The sequence below is a fragment of the Centrocercus urophasianus genome, unplaced genomic scaffold, assembly GCF_019232065.1.
Source record: "Centrocercus urophasianus isolate 14NV4802_14NV808 unplaced genomic scaffold, USGS_Curo_1.0 seq_31, whole genome shotgun sequence".
NCBI classification, from domain to species: domain Eukaryota; kingdom Metazoa; phylum Chordata; class Aves; order Galliformes; family Phasianidae; genus Centrocercus; species Centrocercus urophasianus.
In genome coordinates, this window is record NW_024884878.1 from 518,133 (window position 1) to 542,044 (window position 23,912).

General features: G+C 39.1%; 1 protein-coding gene across 5 annotated transcripts in view; it reads right to left on the reverse strand.

Annotated features, from left to right (window-relative positions):
- Positions 1–21,474, reverse strand: part of GRAMD2B (GRAM domain containing 2B) — a 32,764-nt gene extending 11,290 nt beyond the window's left edge. For all 5 annotated transcript variants that reach the window (XM_042829486.1, XM_042829485.1, XM_042829484.1 and 2 more), the window contains exons 1-5: positions 21,350–21,474; positions 6,181–6,303; positions 4,484–4,571; positions 4,126–4,192; positions 3,355–3,458 (exon numbers count right to left, since the gene is read on the reverse strand). In XM_042829486.1, coding sequence (XP_042685420.1) covers positions 3,355–3,458; positions 4,126–4,192; positions 4,484–4,571; positions 6,181–6,303; positions 21,350–21,441 — 474 coding nt within the window. In that variant the 5' untranslated portion in view covers positions 21,442–21,474. The remainder of the gene's footprint in view (positions 1–3,354; positions 3,459–4,125; positions 4,193–4,483; positions 4,572–6,180; positions 6,304–21,349) is intronic.
- Positions 21,475–23,912: the final 2,438 nt, after the last annotated feature.

The following is a 23,912-nucleotide window of genomic DNA, read 5'->3' on the forward strand; positions in this document are numbered from 1 at the left end:
TACAGCTACTGTTGAGAACACCTGCCTCAATAGTTTGAGAAATTTCAAACTAAGATTAAAAGTGTCCAGAGATTGAGCACTGAGCGATCAGAGCACAGAATTAAAAACACATTAATGCAGGAGAACAAGGTTTCTCTGTGCAATTTCATAAACCTTCATTAACTTTTGTTCAGAGCAATAAGTGCAAAGCAACACCAAGCCATTAAAAATATATATATTTTTTGGAACTAACAAGAAGTGTGCTTCATCTGGATGCAAGATAACCAGCCACTGCTTAAGCATGGCTAGATATTCCTCTGTCATCTGCAGGCTAGAAAGTCATTTGTTCATTCATTCATTCAGTACTCAGTTTTATTAAAAAGAAGAAAAAAAAAAAAAAAAAAAAAAAGGAAAGAAAAAGAAGAAAGAAAAAAGAAAAGAGAAAAAAGCACAACCACAACAACAGCCAATGCCTGTAACTATATATTATTGTTAGGCCTATGCCTGAGTCTAAGAATCTCTAAGTCTGAACACAGTTTTTAATCTGGACACTGATTATTCTATCTAATTCTATTTTATATCAATTATTTATCTTATCTAAACACGCCAATTCTATTTGTTGGCTTCAGATGCCAAGTCTTTTGCAAACTAATTAAATAGTTATTATATAATAGTTATGGCTAATTAAATAGATTCTCCATTATACTTTTCCTGAACTGAATGTTTTCTTGATCCAAAAAGATTCTGCAACACTTCTGTTCAAAAAAGGCTGTTTCTTGAGTGGAAAGAAGGGAGTGGATATGATGCTTGTTTGACAGGAAGACAGAACAGAATTGTCATGTGGTCAGAATACAGTTTGCGTTGCTGAAAAAAACAACAACAACCATAACAACCACCACCACCGAGAAAATAAATGAAACCTACCACTCCCAAAGATTTATCAGCAGAAAATCTGCAAATAGCAGTGATAAAAAAAACGCAGCCTAGAAGTTTTCTAGTTGGTTCAGTCCACCTCAAGGCACTTTAAATAAGAGATGTTAATGGCATTCTGCTGCATGCAATTTTGATGGATAACATTACTGTAATCAAGACTAAAGAATACTTAAGTGGGATTAAGTACTTGCTTATTGCATTCTTACTTAAGCATTAGATTAAAATGGGAAAATCACTGCTAGTATTTTATTTCTATCTGGAGTAATAATTATTTCAGGAAACAAGTTTACATGCAGGCATCTTGAAAAGCAACTAGGATGATGCTTAGCTCCAGAGAAGACTGGTGGTCAATACATACAGCCAAAATAGAAGAACCTGGAAAGACAGCAAAGTCTTTCAAAGCCTGTTAAATCCTGCAGAAGGATTCTTTTATTTCTGAACACACAAAGTGTTTACATTGCAGGTTCAAATCTCCTTATTTTCATGACTATTTCAACCACCAAAGATTTTAAAAGAAGAAAATCTGTAGGTAGAACTTGTCCTGATAAATGTAATAGAACATGTAGACCTGCTACTTCTCTCAGCAGATGGGTTACGGCTAAGTTTAAACTTTCAAGCAATAGAGGTTTTGCATCTTGGTAACTCTGTCAATATATGTGGCATCTATGAAAACGGTTCTTCCTGTCAAGCCTGATTTCCTCCTCCCTTACTACACGATTCTTCATTATACTGCCAATTTCCCTGTTGTTTTGTTGATGATATGTCTAAAAATCTATGCCTGCTATTTGTGACTGAATCAAGTGTGTGTGTTGTGGAGGCAGGGAAGACAACTGGAACTACATGACCAGGCCTCTCTCTTTTTTCATTCTCATTTTCGTTTTTCTCCCCTCTCAATGTTTTCTAAAACAGGGACTCAGGACTGATTGCTTGGAATATCACTACAGACACATTCTGAAAACTTATCTACTTTATCTCCTGTTTCCCTTTGCATCATTTATATGAATATATACATACACTCACACTGCTGACATTTTACTAATATCATTTGCCAGTTCTAAATGATTATCATTTAGCAGCTTTTATTCCACGTCTTTCTCTTCAACTTGGCAGGTATTTTATTAGATTTTAATCATGTATTAATCATGTAAAATTCAAGCTAAGCTTGAATTTTAGAAAGCTGCCCCACAGTTTGGAGTAGGTCAAGGCACATTCATTTGTGCTATGCAGGACACAGGCAGCAACTTCAATTTTAATGAAATTACCTGACAAGATAGATGCTATGAACTTAAATGATGGCATCCAATCCTTCATTAATTTTGATTTCTTTGTCTGGCTTTCAGTGACATGCACACCAACATCATACATATTAATATATTACTTACACTTAATTAATATAATGCATCAACTAGGAAACAATAGTCCAGTTTCTTGACCCAAGCAATAATATGTAATAAGTTATAGAGCCAGTCTCAGTAATGTGTCATTAATAATTTTAATCATTTTTAAGAAACATATTCTACCTTCTTAAAGTCCCTGTCAAAGATATACTGTGTTCCAGCACAAAAGCTGACAGAACAGAAAGAATGTATTGTGAACTCCCTAAACTGGTGTCAGCACCACTGAGAAAGGGTCTTGATGTAAAAAGCAAGTAATTCAATGAAGTACTTGTGAAAGAAAGAAGCCAAAAAAATCCTTACTGCAAATCATGCTTCTTTCCAATAAAAGATCAAAGACAGAGAAGAGTTTATTTCGACAAAGACCCCAAAACTTCCAAATCAACAAAAAAGAACATGCATATTTTTGGGTGCAGTGCAATTTTAACTATATGCATAATGTTCCTCAAAGGGGGATAAAACGTTATGCAGGTCATATCTGTACTGAGAAAAGAGTAATTAGGATCGTCCCAGCTGTTCAAGTCTGTTCTGTTCTTTACACTAGGCTCACAAGTGAAAGCCTACTAGACTTTCTCTGTTCATGTAGAACAGAAGGAAGAGGTAGAAGAATCCCCTCAGGCCTTTGCAAGTTCACTCTGGAGTCAGTTTTGGTGTTGTTTTTTTTTTTTATTTAACTGTTAATGAGCGTGCTTGATCCTTCCCACCATTTCCCCAACTAGCCCTTATACTTTGCACCCTGCCTCCTCCTTCTCTTTTCCAAAGTTAACTCAAAAGAGCCAGTTTCATACAATTACAGCTGTGTGAGTTTGGCAGCCTTTGTAATTCCATGTCAAGTTATTTTCTTACGTATTTTTTCAGACAGGAAATCCTTAAAGCGATGACTGGTTCTCTAATAGTAATAGTACTCCTGCTTTAGAGAGACTTTTGGGCATAGTCATTCTTTTCAGTAACACTTGAAGGTATTAGAAGTTTTCTAGCCTTGCATAATAAAGCAAATTTCAAGTGATGACAAGATTTCTAAGGAACTGTACTATGATTTAGTACTAACCTTAGTGTCTTTACCAAAAACCTTGGAATGGAAACAAATCCAGTTTTCAGAAAGGAACAGCTTTCCTTGATAAAGAATTTCTTTCTGGAGAGCACAGGTAAAACCTAAAGTATAAAGATATTCTGTAACTTTTAGTGTACACACAACACACACTGGCATTTTTTTTGCTCTTTTTTTTATTTATTTATTTTTTTACCCATTACCTGTTTGGGTATATACCTTTTAACAAACAATGTCAAACCATCCCTGATCATTGCAGGGGATTTGAACTAGGCAATCTTTAAAGGCCTCTCTCAACTCAAACGATTCTGTCACTCTAAACCTTGATACACTGAAAAAGTTTCACAAGTATAGAAAAGCTCAGAAGATTTCACAAGCTTTACTTTAATTCAAAACAGATGAAGAATAAAGATTGAAATGTGTAATATGCAAGAGGGTCTTAGATGCCAAGACACTTTTTCGACAGAGTGCCACCTAGATTCCTACAAAGCTTTAGACCAGTTTTCAAAACATTGCTCAAGGTTACTCTGTTAAGAAGTACAAAGTGAGCTACAACACCAAAAGATGCTAAACACACGAAGAACAAAGAAATATACATTTTACAAGACTGTAACAGAAACACCCCTTCAAGCAAATGAAGCCTTGCAGCTCCAGGCAGCTGGAGTTAAAGTTTTTTAAAATTGGGGTAGTGCTTTTTTTATGCCACCAGAGTTGGCAGATATTAACAGTATTTTGATCCACAGCCAGCAATATAAGGGTCTTAATACTCACTTTGTTTCAGTGGCTCATCAATGGAAACATCCAGAAACAGCTTATGAAAGTGTGCATTTGCCTTCAGCTAAAAAACAAAAAGGCCCACCACGAAAGACACATGCCTTATTAGATATTCTTACAATTAAGTGACTCACATCACTTCCTATACTCCCATTTTCTTCTCCTTCTGCCTATTTGTTTTACAGCACATCATCATTTTTGCTATATGCCTATTAAGGTGTTCTGATCTAAGATGAAAAAAGGGACCTACATCCTTACATAACCAGGAAATAGAATACTAGTAAACAAGGATGCTCTTCCAGTTCTGTATTTGCTCTTCCCAGTCATCAACAAAAAAAGTCCATCTTCTCCCTACCTGATTTGAGATATGTTTTTTCCTTTCAATTTTGGAATCATTCTTGCTTTCCACTGTCAGGAGGGGACTTTCTGTACTGCTCTTTGTCCTGAAAATAATAATTAAAAAAAAAGCATGCCATGTAAGATTATTGACCTCATTTAATTTGCCTTTTAAGTTATCAACAGGACTTTTTTTTTTCTGTGAGACACATTAATCTTTCAACTGCTACAACCTGATTTTTGAAGTAGTACATAGCAATGTATAGGAGTCTGTCTTAATCTTGAATTAGGTCAGTCCTCCAAGAGGTCTATTTTTAACTTAGAAGGAATATTTTAGACCACTAGTTATAAGGAAAAAAAATGTTCAAAGCATTTTTATAGGTTTAATGGATCATCATTGTGCCTTGCTCCATGTTTGTTTCCAAGCAACATAAGAAACATTAAGCAATTCACTTGGTAATGTAATAAAAGTCAAACCTTAGTAGCAGAGAGTTCAAGCTAGTGCAGTCGAAGCTATGAACTTATACTAGAAGAAGGGAGGTTGTTTGGAAAGTGCAACAGAGAAAACAAGAATGTACACTCAGAAAATGGCTGCAAACACCAGTGTATGGAAATCAGTAAGACAACCAGCAATTCTGGAAGTGAAGTTTCCAATAAATCAAAAAGGACTATGAATGCTCTTTTTATAGGAAGCTGTTGTACCTGTACACCCTTAGCAATTCATACTGAAAGAAAAAGCAACAACAACATAAAAAAGCCAAACAGCTCAGAAGTAGAAAGAGCACAGAGGAAAATCTCTGAGGATGATAGGAAAATAAATTCTGCTTATTTCAGGGCTAAGAGTGAGAGGAACCTTAAATTAGGGGTATAAATAAATTTAGGAAAGAGATTATACAGCTGGGGGACTGGCTGTGTTTTTCTCAGGTGGTCCCTCACAGAAGAAGCCTCCAATATACATCTGTAGGCATATTCACGTTTCTGTGCAATGTACCAGTCAAACCGAACAGCTAGCTTTGCCTTATGCCAATCCTTCCATATAGCATAGAGTCAAACTGTATGAGAGGGATTAAACTGAAAAGAAGTTTTACATAAAAAGTTATCATGTATTTCTCTCAAAGATGCTTCAAAAATTTAAGTGCTGCTTTGTAACTACCTGCCCTGTGACCACAACCACTCTGTCAGGTTGACCACTGACTTCTGCATTAGCTGCCCAGTTGAAAGTGAAAGGAATGCAAAATTTGCCCTTCAGAAGTTGTTTTCTTTTAAAAAAAAAAAAAAAAAATTATTACTTCAGTTTCTTTAAGAGAGACTGCAGTCATCTGATACAATATAAAGTGCAGAGTCCAAAAATATTCTTTTGTTATAGCTTTATAGTGGATAAGCACACTAGCAAGAAAATATTCTACAATAACCCAGGACTCAAACTGCAGCTCAGTTAGACTGCGTCAACCTGGCTGTGAACAGGACGTAACCAGCAGTGGTTACAGTGCAGTGCATTCTTCCCTACAAGAGGAAAGCTAATCCAACCCAAGAGTTCATACTACCACTCTTCTGACTGCTGCTGCCATGGCAGCCTCAGGATGTAGGCTCCCTGCTTACCTGCTTAGGGTGCAAGCTAACCCACAAATGGGGTATCTGATAAATCTCATTTCTCAGCTCAGCTTCCCCTTCTGATTTTTTAATTAGCAGAAACCTGACAATATTCCTGACCATTACCTAGCAAAATCAACTTTCTTTCCATCATCAAAATGTTCCACTTCACTGGTAGGAGTTTGCAGCAAAACAGGAGGTGATTTTCCTGGCTTTCTTCTTTCACTGGTTCCATTTTCTACATCAGAACTGCAGGGGGAAAAAAAAAAAAGCAATGTGTATTGCAGGATTCATACCAATGCCAAATGCCACTTTGCCATATTGTCACTATTGAACAAAATGAAAAACAAAATTATGACATCCTTTACACTGATGTCCTGAAAAGTCTGCATCTATTAACTTGTCAGTATTACATCAGGACTTTATATTCATTAGAAAGATGTTGAAGTGTTCAGAAGCACAAGTAGTGTTCTCCTGGTTCTTCTTGACTGGAGACTGGCAGAATTTTTCTGCCTGGAGACTTTCCAGGCAGAAAAAGAGCAACAGACCAGTAGAAGAAACTGGATATATGGATGATGTAGCACTCAGGAAGAGCGAGGAAAAGTAACTGTTCCCCTCCACTCTGCCATTTTAAGGCCCCATCTGGAGTAGTGCATCCAGGCTGAGGCCCCAGCACAAGAAAGATATGGAGCTGTTGGAGCATGTACAGAGAAGAGCCATGAAGACCACAGAACTGGAGCACCTCTCTTATGACAATTGAGGGAGCTGTGCTTGTTTAGCCTGAAGAAGAGGTTTCAGTGAGACCTAATTGTGGCATTCCAGTCCTTGAAGGGAGCTTACAAGCAGGAGGGGGACAGACTTTTTACGTGATCTGATAGTGACAGGACAAGGGACAATGGCTTGTCCTAAAAGAGAGGAGATTTAGCTTAGATCATAGGAATAAATGTTTTACTCAGAGGATGGTCAAGCTCTGGAATAGGCTGCCCAGAGAAGTTGTGGACACCCCATCCCTGGAAGCATTCAAAGCCAGGTTGGACGGATGCTCCAGGCAGCACATGTAGTTGGATGATAACACTACTCATGGCAAGGGGGTTGAAATAGGTGGTTTTAAGGTCCCTTCCAACCTAAGCCATTCTATGATTTTATCATTATACATCTCAACAGTTAAGAGTGCTGGAATTTCAGTAATGAGGAGAGGTAAACTGCAATCTTGCCACAGATGTTACAGTGCTCATGACATTTGCAGCTCTGGTTTCCTTTCCAAATGTACAGTCTCATTTTGGAAAAATGCATTTCACTTTTAGCACTTAGATATGATGACTAACGGAAGTTACTTTGATTGGCAGGTTGAGAGATAAACATTATGCATGGTAACACCTAACTCTTAACAGAGTATTTGTTGCTCACTGTTGCATGAGGACATTGGATTGTACTTTGCCTCACTTACCTTTTCCACAAGACCTGATCTGCACAAAACTAACAAATGAAGGGCCCACTCCATGTGTCGAAAGTGCTATTTCTTTCTGCAGAACTGTCACAGTGCACTGTCCTTTCATAGCACATAGCACTGTTTCAGAAATGCACACAAGAATCAGCAATAAGCAATATGTTAAAGCCCTTCCCTCATCATTTTCTCACCTCAGAAAACTTAGAGGAAAATGCCATTACAAATAGCAAGGTCTGAAGAATGTTAATGCTTTAAAATAAGACATGACAAGTAGATGCAACATATAAACACACCCTTTTATGGAAGACTAAAGCTTCCACATGAAAGAAAAACAAATTATGCTGCCTGTAATCTAAATGCCTGAACACAGATGAGAGCATTTACAGAAATTTTTCTTTACGATGTTTAATTTCTACAATTCTATGATGACAACATAGTCATCACTGCCATCAAGTGAGACTGTTGTATCAATAGGAAGTTTATTTTTCCTAATAAGGTAACAGCTTTGCTGACAAAGATTCCCAGACTAATTCCACTTGGTTTTAGTAAGAGCATAATATTTTCAGCTTTGATTATGCTTTGGTAAATAAGATCAGAAGATACAGCTCACAATGTCTTACTGAAGATATAATGAATTTAATAGTGTTCTAATTCACAGCTAAATTAGGGTTAAAGCCATGAAGTTTTGCCTTGCTGATTCTGAGATTTGTTCTCAAAAAGTCTTATGTTTCCATATGGCAATTATCCCCCTTTCTAATTCTTCCCCATCACTTAACAGTCTTCACCACAGGGGCACTGAGTTGACACTTGCTAAATCAGTTCACACTTTGCATGAAAGGGTCACAGCACTAAAGTTTATAAGGAAAAAATAAATTGTTTCCGAGTTGTTTTGTTCTTGGACTGGCTCTGCCTGACCACAAGGCACTGGCTTTTACTTTCGGCCTACATACATTAGAATGAAATGATATGATTTAGCTGGAGCTCAATCTTTTGAATGAAAAACCCAAATAAGCAATTTTATATTGTTAAACATTTTATGAGGATAGAACTGTCAAACTAAGGTGCTCCCCACAGTTACAGGAGCGCCTTTATTCTCAAAGCCTGCAAATCCTGCAAGTATGAGGCTGGACAGCCTGCTTATTCTGACAAGGCAATACTACTGGCAGATCAAAGCAGCCCGAGTCAACAACCACACTTACTACAAAAAGCTTGTGAAAAAGAACATATGCCCTGGGGTTTAGTATTCCCTTACGCTCACAAGTATAGTAAGATGTTTTGTTACTCCTAAACACATTATTACTTACCACTCATACTCCCTTTTCCCCACCCACAAATTATTCCCTGTTCCTTTCCCTGGTTGCCTCTCCAAAGAGGGGTCGGATGGGACTTCAGGGGATCATCAAGTACAAGCTTCCCTTGCTAATGCATGCTCCCTACAGCAGGTTGCACAGGAAAGTATCCAGGCTGATGCTGAATATCCACGATTGTCTCCTTCAGTTGAGAACAGAAGGCATGTGCCTAGGCAATAACTGGGTTCAAAACATCTCAAGAGAGAGGAAATGTCCTCATATGCGCGTCCTACTGAAAGCAGTGATAGGGTATGCTCCTCCCAGCCACCACAGTCTTGCTTACTTACACCCCCTTCACATTGACCTTTCACATAATTAAACACTACACAAGAATTTGTCCTTGTACTTCTGGTATTTGTAGCTCTGTATAGTGGCTAATTTCCTAATAATTATCTTCAAAATGTCAGAAGGAGTCTTATTTTAGTTGACCTTCCAGAGAAGGAAAGATCATGGCATGACCTAAAAACAGCATTTATCAGGTCAAAAGTAAATTAAAGTGCTCCTTACATATTCAAGTCTAAGTCAGGATTCATAAATACTTTGTAAAAAGATCACAAGACTCAGCAACCCATGCAAAACAAACAAAAGATCAAGAGCATCACAGAAACAATATTATCCTTACTACTACTGTTAACAACAGTTGCATTTAAATAAATGATGTTTGCAAGCATTAGAGCAAAGAATGTAAACTTTGAAACAGCACCTTGTTGATTGGAAAATAAACATTTTTTACATTGAACATAGTGCACTTGGTACTATTACTAAGCTGATATAAAATAACTGCTAAGAGAAAAAAAAAGTCTCTAAAATCCATCAATAAATAAACCGTAGTTATAAGCAGTATACGTAAACTTCTTGTAAAAATGTTTGTTTTTAAAATATGCACAAATAACAAGATGTGAGTACTGTAAGATTAAATCACATAAAAGGAAAAATGAAAGGAATACATTAATCATAGCAAATAGACAAAGTTTCACTGTAATGAAGAATTCAGAGTTGTATTATCAGTAATGTATATCAAAAGTCAGAGGAACTTCATCTCTTCCGATTTGAATGGTTTCTGTGACATAAATGCTTTCTGACAGACACCTTTGTTGAGCTGCTTGTATGGCACAAAGCTTTTGGACTTTCAACAGTTTTCCTGTTCGAAGCTAATCTTCTGCAGCACCTGGAAAATGCAGACTGCCTGTGAAAATAAGTTGTGCCCTATTAACTCAGCGGGATCCTTTCATAGAAAAAAGAATTCTAAAACGTATATTTTTTTCCCAGTTCCCTTCCAAACTTGTTTGAATGAGAAATGCTGAACAAAAGTAATATACCAGAGATGTGCTAACAGGCCGCAGTTTGGAAAGCAAGCCTTGAAGAATGGCCAGCTTGTAATAGATACAGTCTTGCAGACACAAACACGTCTCAGACAAGAACTTCAGAACCAGATAAGGTTTGCTGTCTCCCGACAGAACACACAGACTTTCCTACAAAGCTTCGTAAAGACATTCAAAGGAAAGCCAGGCTACTTGTTCTGTGTCAATAATCAAAGGTGCTAGTTGCAACTTCAGCTGTTTGCCAAGCACAGTGAAAATAAAATTTTCTTAGGGTTTAACAGGGGTCAGCATTGCTATAATATACCCTTTGTGGACAAAGGATTATTGTGTTATATTATAAGTCCTGCAGCCCTTCTTCATCACTTCTATCCAACAAGGATTAATTTTGCAGCTGCAGTTAGAAAGATGCTTTATTGGAAAAGATCAACCAAAGTAGTGAGGAATATCACAGGAACAGGATGGCCTAGGTTGGAAAGCATCTTAAAGACCATCAAGTTTCAAGCCCCCCGCTGGGGACTGGTTGCCAACCACAAGGTCAGACTGCCTGGGCCCCATCCAACCTGGCCTTGAAAGTCTTCAGCGATGGGGCACCTACAACCAGGTACCAGCTCCAGGCAAGCTGTTCCAGTGCCTTACCACCCTGTGAGTAAAGAATTTCTTCTTAACATCTCACCTAGATCTCCCCTTTTATTTTAAAAGACATTCTCCCTTGTCCTATCACTATCAGACTGTGTAAAAAGTCACTTCCACTCCTACTGAAGTACTGGAATGCTGCAGTGAGGTTTTCCTGAAATCTCTCTTCTCCAGACTGAACAAGCCCAGTAACTTCTTTACTGTCCTCAAGTGGGCTTGGTACAACATATATGGACGTATTTATCACAAACATAATGACATCTTGTACCTTTCAGCTCATTTATTGCATTTACTTGACAGCTACAAGCAGATCAAAGGGATTTGTCTAAGAAACTGAACCTGTGCACAAGGCCAAAACATTAATAGATCGTGTTACTTAAGCTATTCTTACTTGCAGATGAGAATAAATTCAGATGAACTGTTTATTCTTTCAAAAGCTAAAAATGAAAGGGAGAGGCTCAAAATGTAGCAGAGACAGCCTTCAGGCAAAGATGACTGCAAGGCTGTGTGATGAAATATGCTAATGTTTGAAAGGACACTGCAAAGTGTGCTGCAGTCAGAGGCTACTTCCTTAGCACAGATATCCCTTGACTTACCATTCCCCTATGGAACAATCTTCTCAGCATTCCTTTCACTCAGCCTAAACTTGCTTGAGTTGTAGATCTTCTTTCAGAAGATTCAGAAGGTATGTCCTGTCATTCCATTAAAACTCTTTTCTACCCCAAGCCAGTCTGAACAAACCTTTTTTGGTCATGTAACTGCACTCTGAAGTATTTCATCTGATAGGTTTGCATTCATACCTTATATAGTTGAATTATTTCTCTCAAGGACTGAATAAAATACTTTCTTTTCTTTGTAAACTATCCTACTGTCCTCTTCATAGCAAATTAAAGCAGTACTGGATAAATCATCAACAGTGCTCAAGGATTTTAGAGCTGTATGTTTCTACACAGATTGGTCACTTGAGGGCAAAATGCCCACAGACTCTAGTATCTGTACAGCCACAGCACAGTGCTATGTGGCACAAGCACTGCTAATGGGGGAAAGTACATCCCCTAAAGAAATATGCCACTGAATACTGTTATAGAATCATAGAATCACTCTGGTTGGAAAAGACCTTAAAGATCATCAAGTCCAACCACTATCTAACTATACTACCCTAACTCTAAATGTTATGTTCTTACCTATTTCTAAGACCAAGTACTTCTACTATGCAACTGGAAAGATAAGCATTGATTGTCTTTGAGACTCCTGAACTATCAAAAAAGACAGAAAATGAATGTGAGTCCCCCTAATCACAAAGCAACAACGAATTCATTAACAGCTGCTATATTAAGAACAGACATAATGTATCCCAGCAGAACGTATTCAATATTTGCGTGTTTTGACATACTCAGCAAGTACCCCACACTTAAAGCAGAAAAGTAAATGGGTAAAACCACGGGTGCCCAACCTTTTGGCTTGTCTGAGCTGTGTTGAGTCAATAGAAATTGTCTTGGGCTGCATATATGTAGGGAGTATGTATATATGTATATATGTAGAAATGCCTCTTATTTACTACCTATTTATTACCACGGAAACCATAACCACAGAGACACATGACCAATTTTTCTTTGAGTTGAACACCTGACTGCAACTCAGTACATTCCGTATCAGCGGGTAATTTATTTATGTTTGCTGAAAATAGAGTTGCAAATTGTCAAAAAAGGTATTTTTTTTTTTTGTTTATCTTGAAACTAGTTCTCAACTTCCTTTATCAGAAAATAAAGCAAGGATGTATGTTCTTCCCTATTCACAGGACTGTGTTTAGGGAACGTATGAATGCACGTGACTATCTGCCATAACTTTATTAAGCACTGCACCCTTCCTGTGTCCTAGTTTCAGGACAGACAGTGCAAACTGCACACTAATGTGTCCTTGTTGGTGTGCAATGGGTGCATGCACAGGGCTGGGCTGAGCTGCTCAGCGGGGAAGGACTTCGCCATGATGGTGTGGGGTAGGGGGTGGCCACAGCACAGATTCAGCTGGGCCAGGTGCAGCCTGCAGGCCATGGGTTGGACGTGCTTGGTGTAAACCCAGCTGAATTCCAACTATTTCAAGCTGTTCAAGACTAATTTTATTCTTAATAAACTATAGCCAAATATGGAATAACGGAGACAACATTATATAGTGGTATGCTAACTGAATATCATACAGACATTGATGGGTGCATAATAACATATAACACATGTTATACTCTAGGCATATCTTTGATGTAATACATCTGTAGGTGTAAGTGGGAACCTGATATCAGTTAAAACCGATTATTAGTAGTCGAAGACATTTTTATAGTGTTCTATATGTCAAGCTATTTCATTTCAGATTTATTTAATGTGCTGTATTTCACAGCCATCTCTAGGAACACAACTACATGTGTTTCAAGTGTCCGTATTTCTGTGTATTTATTAAAAGGATGAATGAAATTTGTGAGTTAGTCTTGAAAAGAAACCCCTCCAACTTTGTTAACAAAGAGCAGGAGGAGTCAGTTTTTTTCTCACCTGAACAGACATTTCACATAATAACCAGATCAACTTTCACACTTGGACATCAGAAAGATCACTGTGACACCGCAGACGTCATCAGCAAGTATGTAAATTCTCTGCTCCAAATACCATCTATTATTAACTGGCAGTATTCTCTGTCTAATCAAAACCAGACTGCTATCAAGTTCCATGGGGGGGAAAAAAAAAAAAAAAAGAAACAACACAGAAGAATTCCCAGTGCTCTGAAACGTGAAACATTATAACAAGATATTTTATTAGGTTAACATTAGAACTGGAACATAAGCCATTTAGCTTTCTTGTCTTGTTAAGAGTTTCCATTTCAGATATGGACTTCAAAAAGAAAAAGCCTTCTTGCACATGCGTTTGCTCAACTCCACAAGATTTTTGAGATGCAATTTTCAAAGAAGTCACAGCAGGGGGCCCAACAACTATTCATCTGAATAGTTGTTGGCCAAGACCAACACATGACACAGATCTTACTGATAGGGATATTTATGAGGAAAAAAGAAAAAAAAAAAGAAAAATGCAGAAGCCCTCGAGGCAGGCATGCAACTTGCGGACAAGCACCGCAGATACAACGTGTCCAAATTAAACAAAAACAGGGTTGAATCACTACCAGTTCCAGGAGCTTCTTAAGTATGTGCCAGCATTTGAAGATTAAAAATGGCTCACAGATTTAGCATTTTTGGTGGATTTGGCTACTCTTTTTTGTGAATCAAACATGCATCTTCAAAGTGAAAGTCAACTTTGCTGTACCACATTTCAAACCACAACATTGTTTGAAGTAAAATTACGGAAAGCTTACAGTACAGCAAAAAATTTTATGCATTTTGACGTGCTGGCTAAACACAGACCTGCATATTTAGTGAGAAATATGCAGCCCTGCTTTCCATTTTGATAAAGGAATTTGAGAATAACTTTGAAGATTGTCAAAAAAATTCATCAATTTTTTGGGTATATTTGTGTCTCCATTTTCAGTTGACATAAATATATTATCATCAAAACTTCAAACTGAATGTAAAAAGTTGCAATCAGACATCCAACTGAAGGAAAAATTTGATCATGTCTCTTTACTGGACTTTCACATGACCTATCTTATGAGAAAAAAGTATTCCTTGTGTCACAACTACATTTTATTCATGTCATCACTTTTTGGACATATGTACATTTGTGAACAACTGTTTTCAAGGATGATGCACAGAAGAGTAAAATTTAATCAAAAACCTCTGATGAACACTTGAGAACTTACAAGAAGCACAACCACTTCTACTAAACCAAACAGTGATGCACTAGTTTCACAAAAATATGGCCACACACTGGTTTTATCTTTTTGTTGCCATTTTTTGTTTTATTAAAAATATCTACATTAGAAAAACATTTTGTTACTTATATATTTTAATTACATTGTATATTTTATATGCAGCCCAAGACAATTCCTCTTCACTCAGTGCTGCCCAGACAAGCAGAAAGGTTGGCCACTCATGCCTTAGGGAAAGATGTTCCTTCATATTTGGACTGGAGCATGCATTCTTTTCCTTCCCCACTTGGCTGGAAGCCTTAAGGTGGGAAGTTTTTTCTGATTACTAGCTCTGCCCTACCTAGCAAAAGCGAGAATCCTAGAATCATAGTTTCTATTGAAGAAAAAGTATGCAGCCTTAGATTATGCCACATTGTTATCCTTAGCTTCCAGAGGTCATAGGAAGAAGGGATCAGAAAGTAGAATTTTTTTACCTATGATTTGTTCAGGATGTAGAAAACAGGATAAAGGCGCTTACGTGTCTACCAGTTCAATCTGCTGTATAATTCAGGCAGAAACAGCATAAATTTCTCTCTAGAACAGCACGAACATCCTTATAAATGAGGCATGATCATCAGAGCAGAAGTGCAAAGGTTTGGCCTCACTCTCCGAAGCTTTGCCTTGGAGAAAAAGCACAAACATGCCTCTACATGATATGAGACTTGGCTGCCAGCATTAACCGTGTTTTTGGAAAAAGAAAATGTCTACAGTTATATCAGACTGCATCAGGATTTAAATAAACAAATAGTCAAGCAAACAAAACCCAAGGCATAAGCAACTATATTGGTGACTGCTATTAAGAAGGCAAAAGTGTAATGGATTGCAGAAGTTTGGAAGCAAACCTATGTATACCTTATTTCCTTCCCCTGTTCTCACAGGTATAAACTAAGGCTGCCAGGAATCACTTGATCACTTCTGGTTCTTCACTCTTTTTACATAATAACGCCATATGCTGCACACAAACTGCTTTAATAAATGCAAAGCCAAAAAAAAAAAAAAAAAAAACCAACCAAAAATAATTGGTTCTTTGGTTTTTCAATCAGGATATTCACGAATAGAAGTATGATGGGGGTTTATCATGTAGCAGTTTCTTTGATTGCTGGTGTTGACAGCAGGTAATCTACAAGCATTAAGGAGGTTTCTCTGCACAAAAGGCAAGTAGTTGTGCACAAAAAACTTAAAGAAGTTACTTAAAGGAGTGTCCAACTACAACATCTGGTTTTGTAGGTTTTCCAACAAGAAATGTACACAACAAAGACTAATGTCCAATTGAAACGAAAATAATTATCTAATTGTGTCCATGTACCCTGTTTTATCATACTTTACATTAAGGATGCAAACTGATTAAAGTGAAGTAACTACTGGAGGCTCCCTGCTCTCCAAGGGTCTAACAATGTATATTTTCTCATAATTATCTCCGCAATCTATAATTCATGTATTCACAGAAAAGGACAATATAAATTTATCTAATACAAAAGTCACTGTTTCTTAGTAGGAAATACTGTTAACAATGGTTCTACCCAGCATTAATCACAGCAGCAACTTTGACTGTAACACAGCATATAAAAAATCATTTTTCTTTCACAGTCTTGAAAAACACATTATCAGAATCAAATGTAACAAATAGTGACCAGATCTCTGTTGTGCTAGGCTGTCTTTCTATTTTCTGCATCACAGGACACTGAGTCTGTAAATCTTCATTTTACTGCGCTTTTTCATGGTCTACATGCCATTCTGAAGGGCAATAATCAGTCCTTCCTATGCTGGGCTTAGCAAATTTACATGGACTCTAAGATTTCTGAAGATCTAAAGAACAAATATAAAATTTCATTACACTTTAGACTTTCGTACTATAACATTGCTTCTTGTCCAGAGGAAAGCCAAACAAAACTTCAACTAGTGCAGAATAAGTTGTAATTACAAAATTGTCCTCAAGAACTACAGGTGGTCTGTTTAATAGACAGGCTAAACTAAAAAAAAAAAAAAAAATAACGAGAAGTCAAAAGAATGTATTAGTAAACTAGCAAGGAGGAGGGAAGCAGAAGCTAGGCCTCTAAACAAGTCTAATGAGGCACGCATTAGTGGCTTGCAAGATTTCCTTTCCAATTGTGTTAAAAATCACACTTTAAGGAAAAAGGGTGCCAGAGCAGCTTTCCCAAGAAGAGACTATGTGGGTTTACCAATGTATAACTGAACCAATCTGTCTGCCAATATTTGCACCAGTTGCCTCAAACTTAGCATTTCTTCCATGCCAAGATTGCCAGACAGCTCAATCACTGAACTGCCCATAGGAATGGATGTCTACAGTACACCTAGGAAGGACTGACTCTTGAGGTTTATCAGGAACTACTGTTTCACAGTGAAATATCCAGACATTTTCTACCTGAGAGGAGGAACACTTCATTCTATCAGTACATCCTCTGTCCTGCTGAGTTTCCCTGCTGCCCACCTGTAACTTCCACATTATTTCCTGCTAGTTTTTCTGGAAGCTTACTAACCGTCCTCACCTTAGCATGTTATTTTTCAAGGACAGAGGCTGAAGAATGTCTGTTCCAGGTAAAATTTTATTTGAGGGCTGAAGGTTTTATCATCTGCTTCAAGACACAGTGAAAACACAGAACTAGCTCTAACACTGCAAGTTTACTTCTTTTATCCCAGTCTAGTTGAGATGATGTGGGTATAAGTTTTCCAGCTAACCAGTGTAGTATACAGTTGTGGCAACTACCATGTAGAGAACATGGAGACTATTGGTCCCAGCAGTGGTATCAGTAAGCATGGTATCACCTGTCAAACACCAGCAATCAATCCCAGTGCCTAATGCTTATCTGCAAAGAGTATTAAGTTCTCATAGTTCACAGTTCTCATAGACCACAAATAAAGAGTAAAGGGCAGCACATTTGGGAGCATTTCAGGCTGATCAGTGATGCACTTTGGTACAAAGAAAACATCAGTTCAGATTCATGAGATACTTAAACCTGCACACAAGTTAAATGCACTTAAACATGGCACTTGTTTGTTGTTTGTTTTTTTAAAGAAAAGTTGCCTTGTAACTTTAGCATGTATATACATGAACAAAATAGGAAAAGAAAAAGGATCAATTAAAAACAATTATGAACAAAAAAATATTGTCCAGACCAGAAAACTCTATTATGTCACATCTGAAATTGAAATGTTTCACTTTACAGACGTAACCTTATTTTCAGGTTACACAATGCAAATGATACTACAAAGAATAAGAAAGAACTAACAGGGAAGAATTAAAAAAATAAGATGCATTGTGCCATTTAGTGTAGAACATGTATGTAGGCACACACCTACAGTGCCCTGCAGTCCTTGAAAAACAAACAATCAATAATAATAATAAAAAGACCACATATAACAAACACATAGTAGGAGTTTAACTGCTGGAAAGGATCTGGATCAGAGCTTACAACTTCTAATAAGTACTAAGCAATCATCACTTACCTCTGTCCTTTTTATACTTCAAGTAATGTAGTTAAAGACAAAGGTTAATGAGTTGTGTTTATGCACAGGTCAACCAATAAAAAAAACTTTTCACTTATCAGTTGGTAAGTAGTTTTGAGCTAACATCTGTTATTGCAGCACAATACAGAGAAAAGCACCATAAAAATCACATTCTATCTTTTCCAAGAAGTACATAATTTGAGTATAAGCATTTTCCACTGCTTTCAGTAGTACATGTTCCTCAGGACCCTATTCTGTTCAAAGAAAAAAAAAAGGAAAAGTTTCCAAATCTTTCAGTGTTGTAAGTCTCAGCTCCTCATTTGCTTAAGTTATACTCAGTAGCCGGATGCCACCTTGTGCCTGCAACATCGCTCCATTTAACGTTAGCAACACCTTACCATTCAGTAATTCAGTACACTGCCTTAAGTGCAGACAGATATAATGGTCTCAGGATAAATACTGCTTGTGGAATCCAAAAATTTCTGTCCTGACACAACATAAACAAATACATGTGAAAAAACAAAGATGCTGACACTGAATATGCACCACATGTTAGTACATCGTTGCCATTTCTCCGTCATGCACGGCCCCGTTTCCTGTGACACAACTTCTGTTTCAACAGCAATCCATGCAGTGAGGCTTCCAGCCTCTTAGAGCAACATCACAAGTGTCCCAAGAATACACCCCACTTGCAAGTCAGAGAAACAAACTTCTATTCTATACAATGCAACAGTTAATTCCTTTCTGGTGCTGGACCACATACCAGCTATCCATGTTAGGATACAACAGGTACTGGTGACTGCTTGGAAGTGTTTTCTGCCCAGCAACTTACAGTTCAATTGCAAAAATTTCCACTTAACAACAAAGTTTTGGCACAACACTACTCTGTGTGTGAATAACAGCACACATCTTCTGTCCAGTGAAACCACTGGGGTATTTTATCCTGCAAGTGTCATGCAAGCTTTGTAGAGACTATGAGCCTATTTCTGGATATGCCAGAGAATCCCATTTCCTAAATCAGTTGAAACATGTTCAAATTTTCCTGTGCAAATCACGGAGCAGATTAATATAATCTCAGATTAAATCTTTAAATCAATTAACTAAAATAAAAACTTCTACAGCTTCAATCCAACAGGAGTACTTGGGAAACCACTATGGCTGCAGAAGCATTTTGAGCTATAAAGTCCATCTCTAAACAGAACAATATTTCAAGCATACCTTCAGGAAGTACAGGAATCCATGCACATAAATCTCTTGTGCTTTGGAAAATGTTAAGATTCCGTGGTCCTCAGCCACTCCAATGGAATTTTTTTCAAGGAGAAGCCAGCACAAGCCCTGCTGGTAGCACACTGTTCCCGGGCTTTACATGAAGTGAAAGAACACTCCCTCCATCCCAACATGCACGTGCTTATTTATGTTTTTTGTTGTTGTTGTTGTTGTTTGTTTTTTTAAAGAAACAAATCTTCAGCAATTCAATTTTCTGCTAGCTCACCTCTGAGAGAATCAAGACCAAGATTCTGTCTTTGTTCTTCAGCTGAACAATCGCCTCATAGTTGCACTTCAGTCAAACCAATGTTACTTTACTTTTGACATTAACTCAGAGCCAAACTAACACAGCACTTCTTCGGGGATTCACTTATCAGTTAAAATAGGATTGGTAAATACATTCCAACTTTGGTTCCAGTCACTATACACTAACACAATTTTCTAATTTAGTATTTCAACATTTTCTGCTACCTCAATACTTTCATTCTCCTGTTGCCCAGGCCAGCATTACTGAACATTCTGTAGCCTGCAGAACAAAAAACCAAGATGCTACTTTCTAGGTGTAGGTACAAAAACTGATGGCTAGGAATCACAGAATTGCAGGGGTTGGAAGGGACCTCAAGAGATCACTGAATCCAACCTCCCTGCTAAAGCAGGTTCCCTACAATAGGTTGCACAGGTGGGTCTTCACAGAGCTCTTAAATATCTCCGTAGAAGGAGACTCCACAACCTCTCTGGGCAGTGCTCTGTCACCCTTACTGTAAAAAAAGCTCCTCTGCAGGTTAGTATGGAAAACCCTATGTTCAAGTTTTAGGCCATTGTTCCTCGTCCTGTTGCTGGGGACCACAGAGAAAAGTCTGACCTTATCCAATTGCCTCCAGCCTCCCTTTAGGTATTTATAAACATCAATCAGATCCTCTCTGTCTTTTTTTTCCCCCAGAACCATAACCAGGTTACTTGACCTTCCATTCCCTTCCCTTCCCTTTCCAGAGATGTTAAACAGGAGTTTTCAACATTTATCACGCTGGTTAAGACTTACCTCTGAAACTACACTAGATTCACCTCTCAAAGATGGGACAAAACAGAGCATTGTGTAGCAGCTCTGACATCACCTTTTTTTCTATGCTGTCTGGTGCACCTGGCCCTAAGTGCAGAATCAGACACAAATTTTGAACGCCTGAATAACTTCATGAGGTTGCCATATTTCCGTGTGGGGATAAGGACACAAGACTGGAAGTTAAAAGGTTCTAGAGGCCATGGAGCTACACCTCCCATGTGAAGTCACTAATGTGGCCACACAGGACATTGGACACTTAGAATAAGCTTTGAATATTGCTGCTCTCTGACAGGCAAGTTATTTTTTGCAACTGTGATAGAAACTTTGGGAATACAACTACTCAAAGAGTGGGGATACAGCTGCCAACGAAAAAAATACAGAACTTCGCAGACTTTCCCTCTAGAAAGGGAACTTGTTGCTAGTAATTTGTTCTCCTTTTTCTTTCCTTTTTTTTTTTTTTTTTTTTTTTTTTTTTACCCCCCCAGGAGATTACAACTGTTTGAAGAAAAATACTTAGGGGGGAAGAATACTAGGAGCAAGTAATGATTTCTTCCCTCATTCTCTCACTCTTCCTCTTGAAAAAGCTTCCTCTTTTACGACAAAGCTGCGGCCCCTGGACTGCCCGCCTCGCGCTGCTCGGTGCCCTTTGACAGCCAGCCTGTTCTCCTTCCCACCGGAGCACTTTTGCTGTGTTCAAGCCCGGCCCCGCTCGCCACGAGCACTTTTTGGCCGAGTTGAAGGCTTCCGGAGGAGCGGAGCACAACTCCGCGATCTGCCGGAAACCGCAGCGGATAGCGGCCGCGCTTCGGCGCGACGCTCTTCACCACTTTCCCCTCAACTTCGCACCACAGCCAACGCGCACGGACCCCCAGCCCCCCGGCCGCCCCTCCGGGTCCGCGCGCCTGGCCCTACTCACAGATGCAGAGCGCTCCTGTGCTCCCGCCGGCCGGCCGGCCGCCCAGCCTTCCACTCCTCCGCATCGCAGCGCTGCTCCGGCATGAGCACCATCGGCACCGCACTGCGCGACCCTCCGCCGCCGCGGCGGGACGGGACGGACCGCTCCGCTGCTGCTCCCGCCCCGGGGCGGGCCCCGCCGCCGTGGAGCCGGAGCGCGGAGCTGGGGGCGGAGCGCGAAGGAAGCTTTGCTTAAAACGGTTCCCCCTGCGCCTAGTGGTGAAGCTGGTCGCGGAGCCTCTGCGGCCTCGGTTGTGCGGCGGGACGCCGCAGCGCGAGGTGCTGCTCGGGCAAAAGAGCGCCTTTATGCGAGGGCAGCAGAGAAGCGTCTTTGCACGCAGCGGAGGTTGGAAGCTCTCGTACGTGGGCTCTGTCACCCACTTACCATCCCCGCCACTCATGCCCGCCCCAACGGGGGCTTCGCTAGCCGTGAGCCCCGTCCACCTTTCCGGGGCTTTGGAGGAGTTTCTGCACCACCCCGGGCTGGTTGGTCATCAGTGGGAAAGTGGGCTACAATAGAAGAAATCTAACGTGTTCCTGCACTTGGTGCTTGTCAGGTTGTAAGGGAATCTTTGCACAGACACAGCTGCCAACTGGCAGCATTTTGGTGCAAAATGCTTTGCATGACGAGCACAAAACATGAGGGTACATATAAGGGAAATGCTCTCATTACGTGATGAACGGTTGGGTGGCTGTTCAATGTGGGGGGATGCTAGTCTCATGAAACATCATCACGCAGAAAGAGCCTGTGGTTTTAGGAAAGTGACCTCAGAAAGGCCAAAGTAGCACCTCTAAGCTAGGGTCAGTATTAATGACTTAACATCTTAGAATATATCCTTGAGTTAATAATCACTACGAAGTTTTCTTTGTAGCTATCAGACTTCACTGGAATTCATGGGCAAAATATATATGTGGCAGTGTTCTCTGTGGATATTAGGACGGGATATAGATGCAAATACGTGTTTCAGTGGCACTACTAAGATTCGTGCATTGCTTGATGCTTGCACAGCGTAAAAGAGGAGGAGCTCAGTATTAAGAAATGTTGCACTATATTTGGGAACTCACTAAGAGGAAACAACAGTTAAAGGTTAAAAGGCTCACGAGTCCTGCAATTGATTGGGTGCACAGAACCTGCAGAAAATGAGATTGAACGATCTTAGCTAGACTGGATGTGTTTTATCTCCAGTCTAATCAGCTGTAAAGAATGCGTGACAAGTGTGCAGAAAGGAAGGAACTTAAAATAGGTTATTTTCTGGGATAAATCATTAACTAATATTTTTGCATTATTCAGTGTAAAAATCAAGGCCTATGTTGTAGACCTGTATGTTGTAGAAAACATCATCCACACCTGTTACGTCCTGTACCTGTGAAACTGCCTCGTGCTGTCCTACTCAGCACCTGAGCAAACTTAGCACTGCCTGCAGAGCTTTGCAGAGCTGAGTCCCATTCATGGAAAGGATGACAGAATAGGTCTCACTTCAGCCATTTGGGCAACAAATAGAGCAGGAACTTACTTACAAATAGGGTTGTCTTCCCACATCTGCTAGAAGCCAAGATCCTTTGCTGGGGTTCAGCAGCCTGCATGAGGCCTTGAGTTTCCTAGGAATAGTCCTCACTAAGTGTGTGCTACCATGGTGTACACGGTATGTCTGGAATCAGTAGGAAAAGTGACTGCCTGCCCTCTGTCTTGTTTTTGAAGGCTTTTCATTACTGGGATGCACTAAAAATGCATCAGTTGCTATTTTAGTCCTCTTGTGTTGTTCTGCTCCCTCCAGCAGTATAATGCTGATTTACACTGTTGTGAGAATCTGACATCCAAATATTTGAACAAAAAGAAATCAGTCACCTTCTGAGTGCTTTGATTTTCAATCTCTGACAGATTTAGCTGCGTGAGAGAAATGCTACTGCTGCCTGTTTTGCTCATTCCAGAGACTAATTCCTCGACATGGTGACATAAAAAAAGGAAGAAATCGCTTGTCTCCTGGAGCTTTGTCTCTGCTCTAGTTTTGACCGGCTCTGTTACTGAGGTATGCAAAGCATTCTGTATTGAATAGCCAAGGTATTTGCTGTGAAAAGAAAGTTACACTGAAATAAAGGGATGCTTGCTGCCTGGGCATTAGAAGTGAATAATACTTGGTGGCATATAATGATATCTTTACTCTTGTCAGAGCCTTGGTTCTGGCATAGTTTCAATTCTTTAGTGTCTCTTTCCTATTACCTTCTGTTAATGTCAGTGGAAGTAATAAGGGCTGCTATAGCTTGTTCTTTTTGGAGGGTTTGGAAAAGAAAAAGTGGCCAAGCTTCATCAAAATGTGCGTGGTGCAGCAACTCCAGAACAAAATAATGCATTCCAGTGTAACAAGATTCTGAATGTGTTATATTAAACAATATTGAATAGTGTGCAGCTCTTTATGTGGGTGGAATATGATCAAGAACGTTGTTTTTATTTAGTAAGGCACAGTGAATCTTACATATGCAAAAAAAAAAACAACTGTGAAGGATCTTTTACTGTTCCTGCCCTGAAA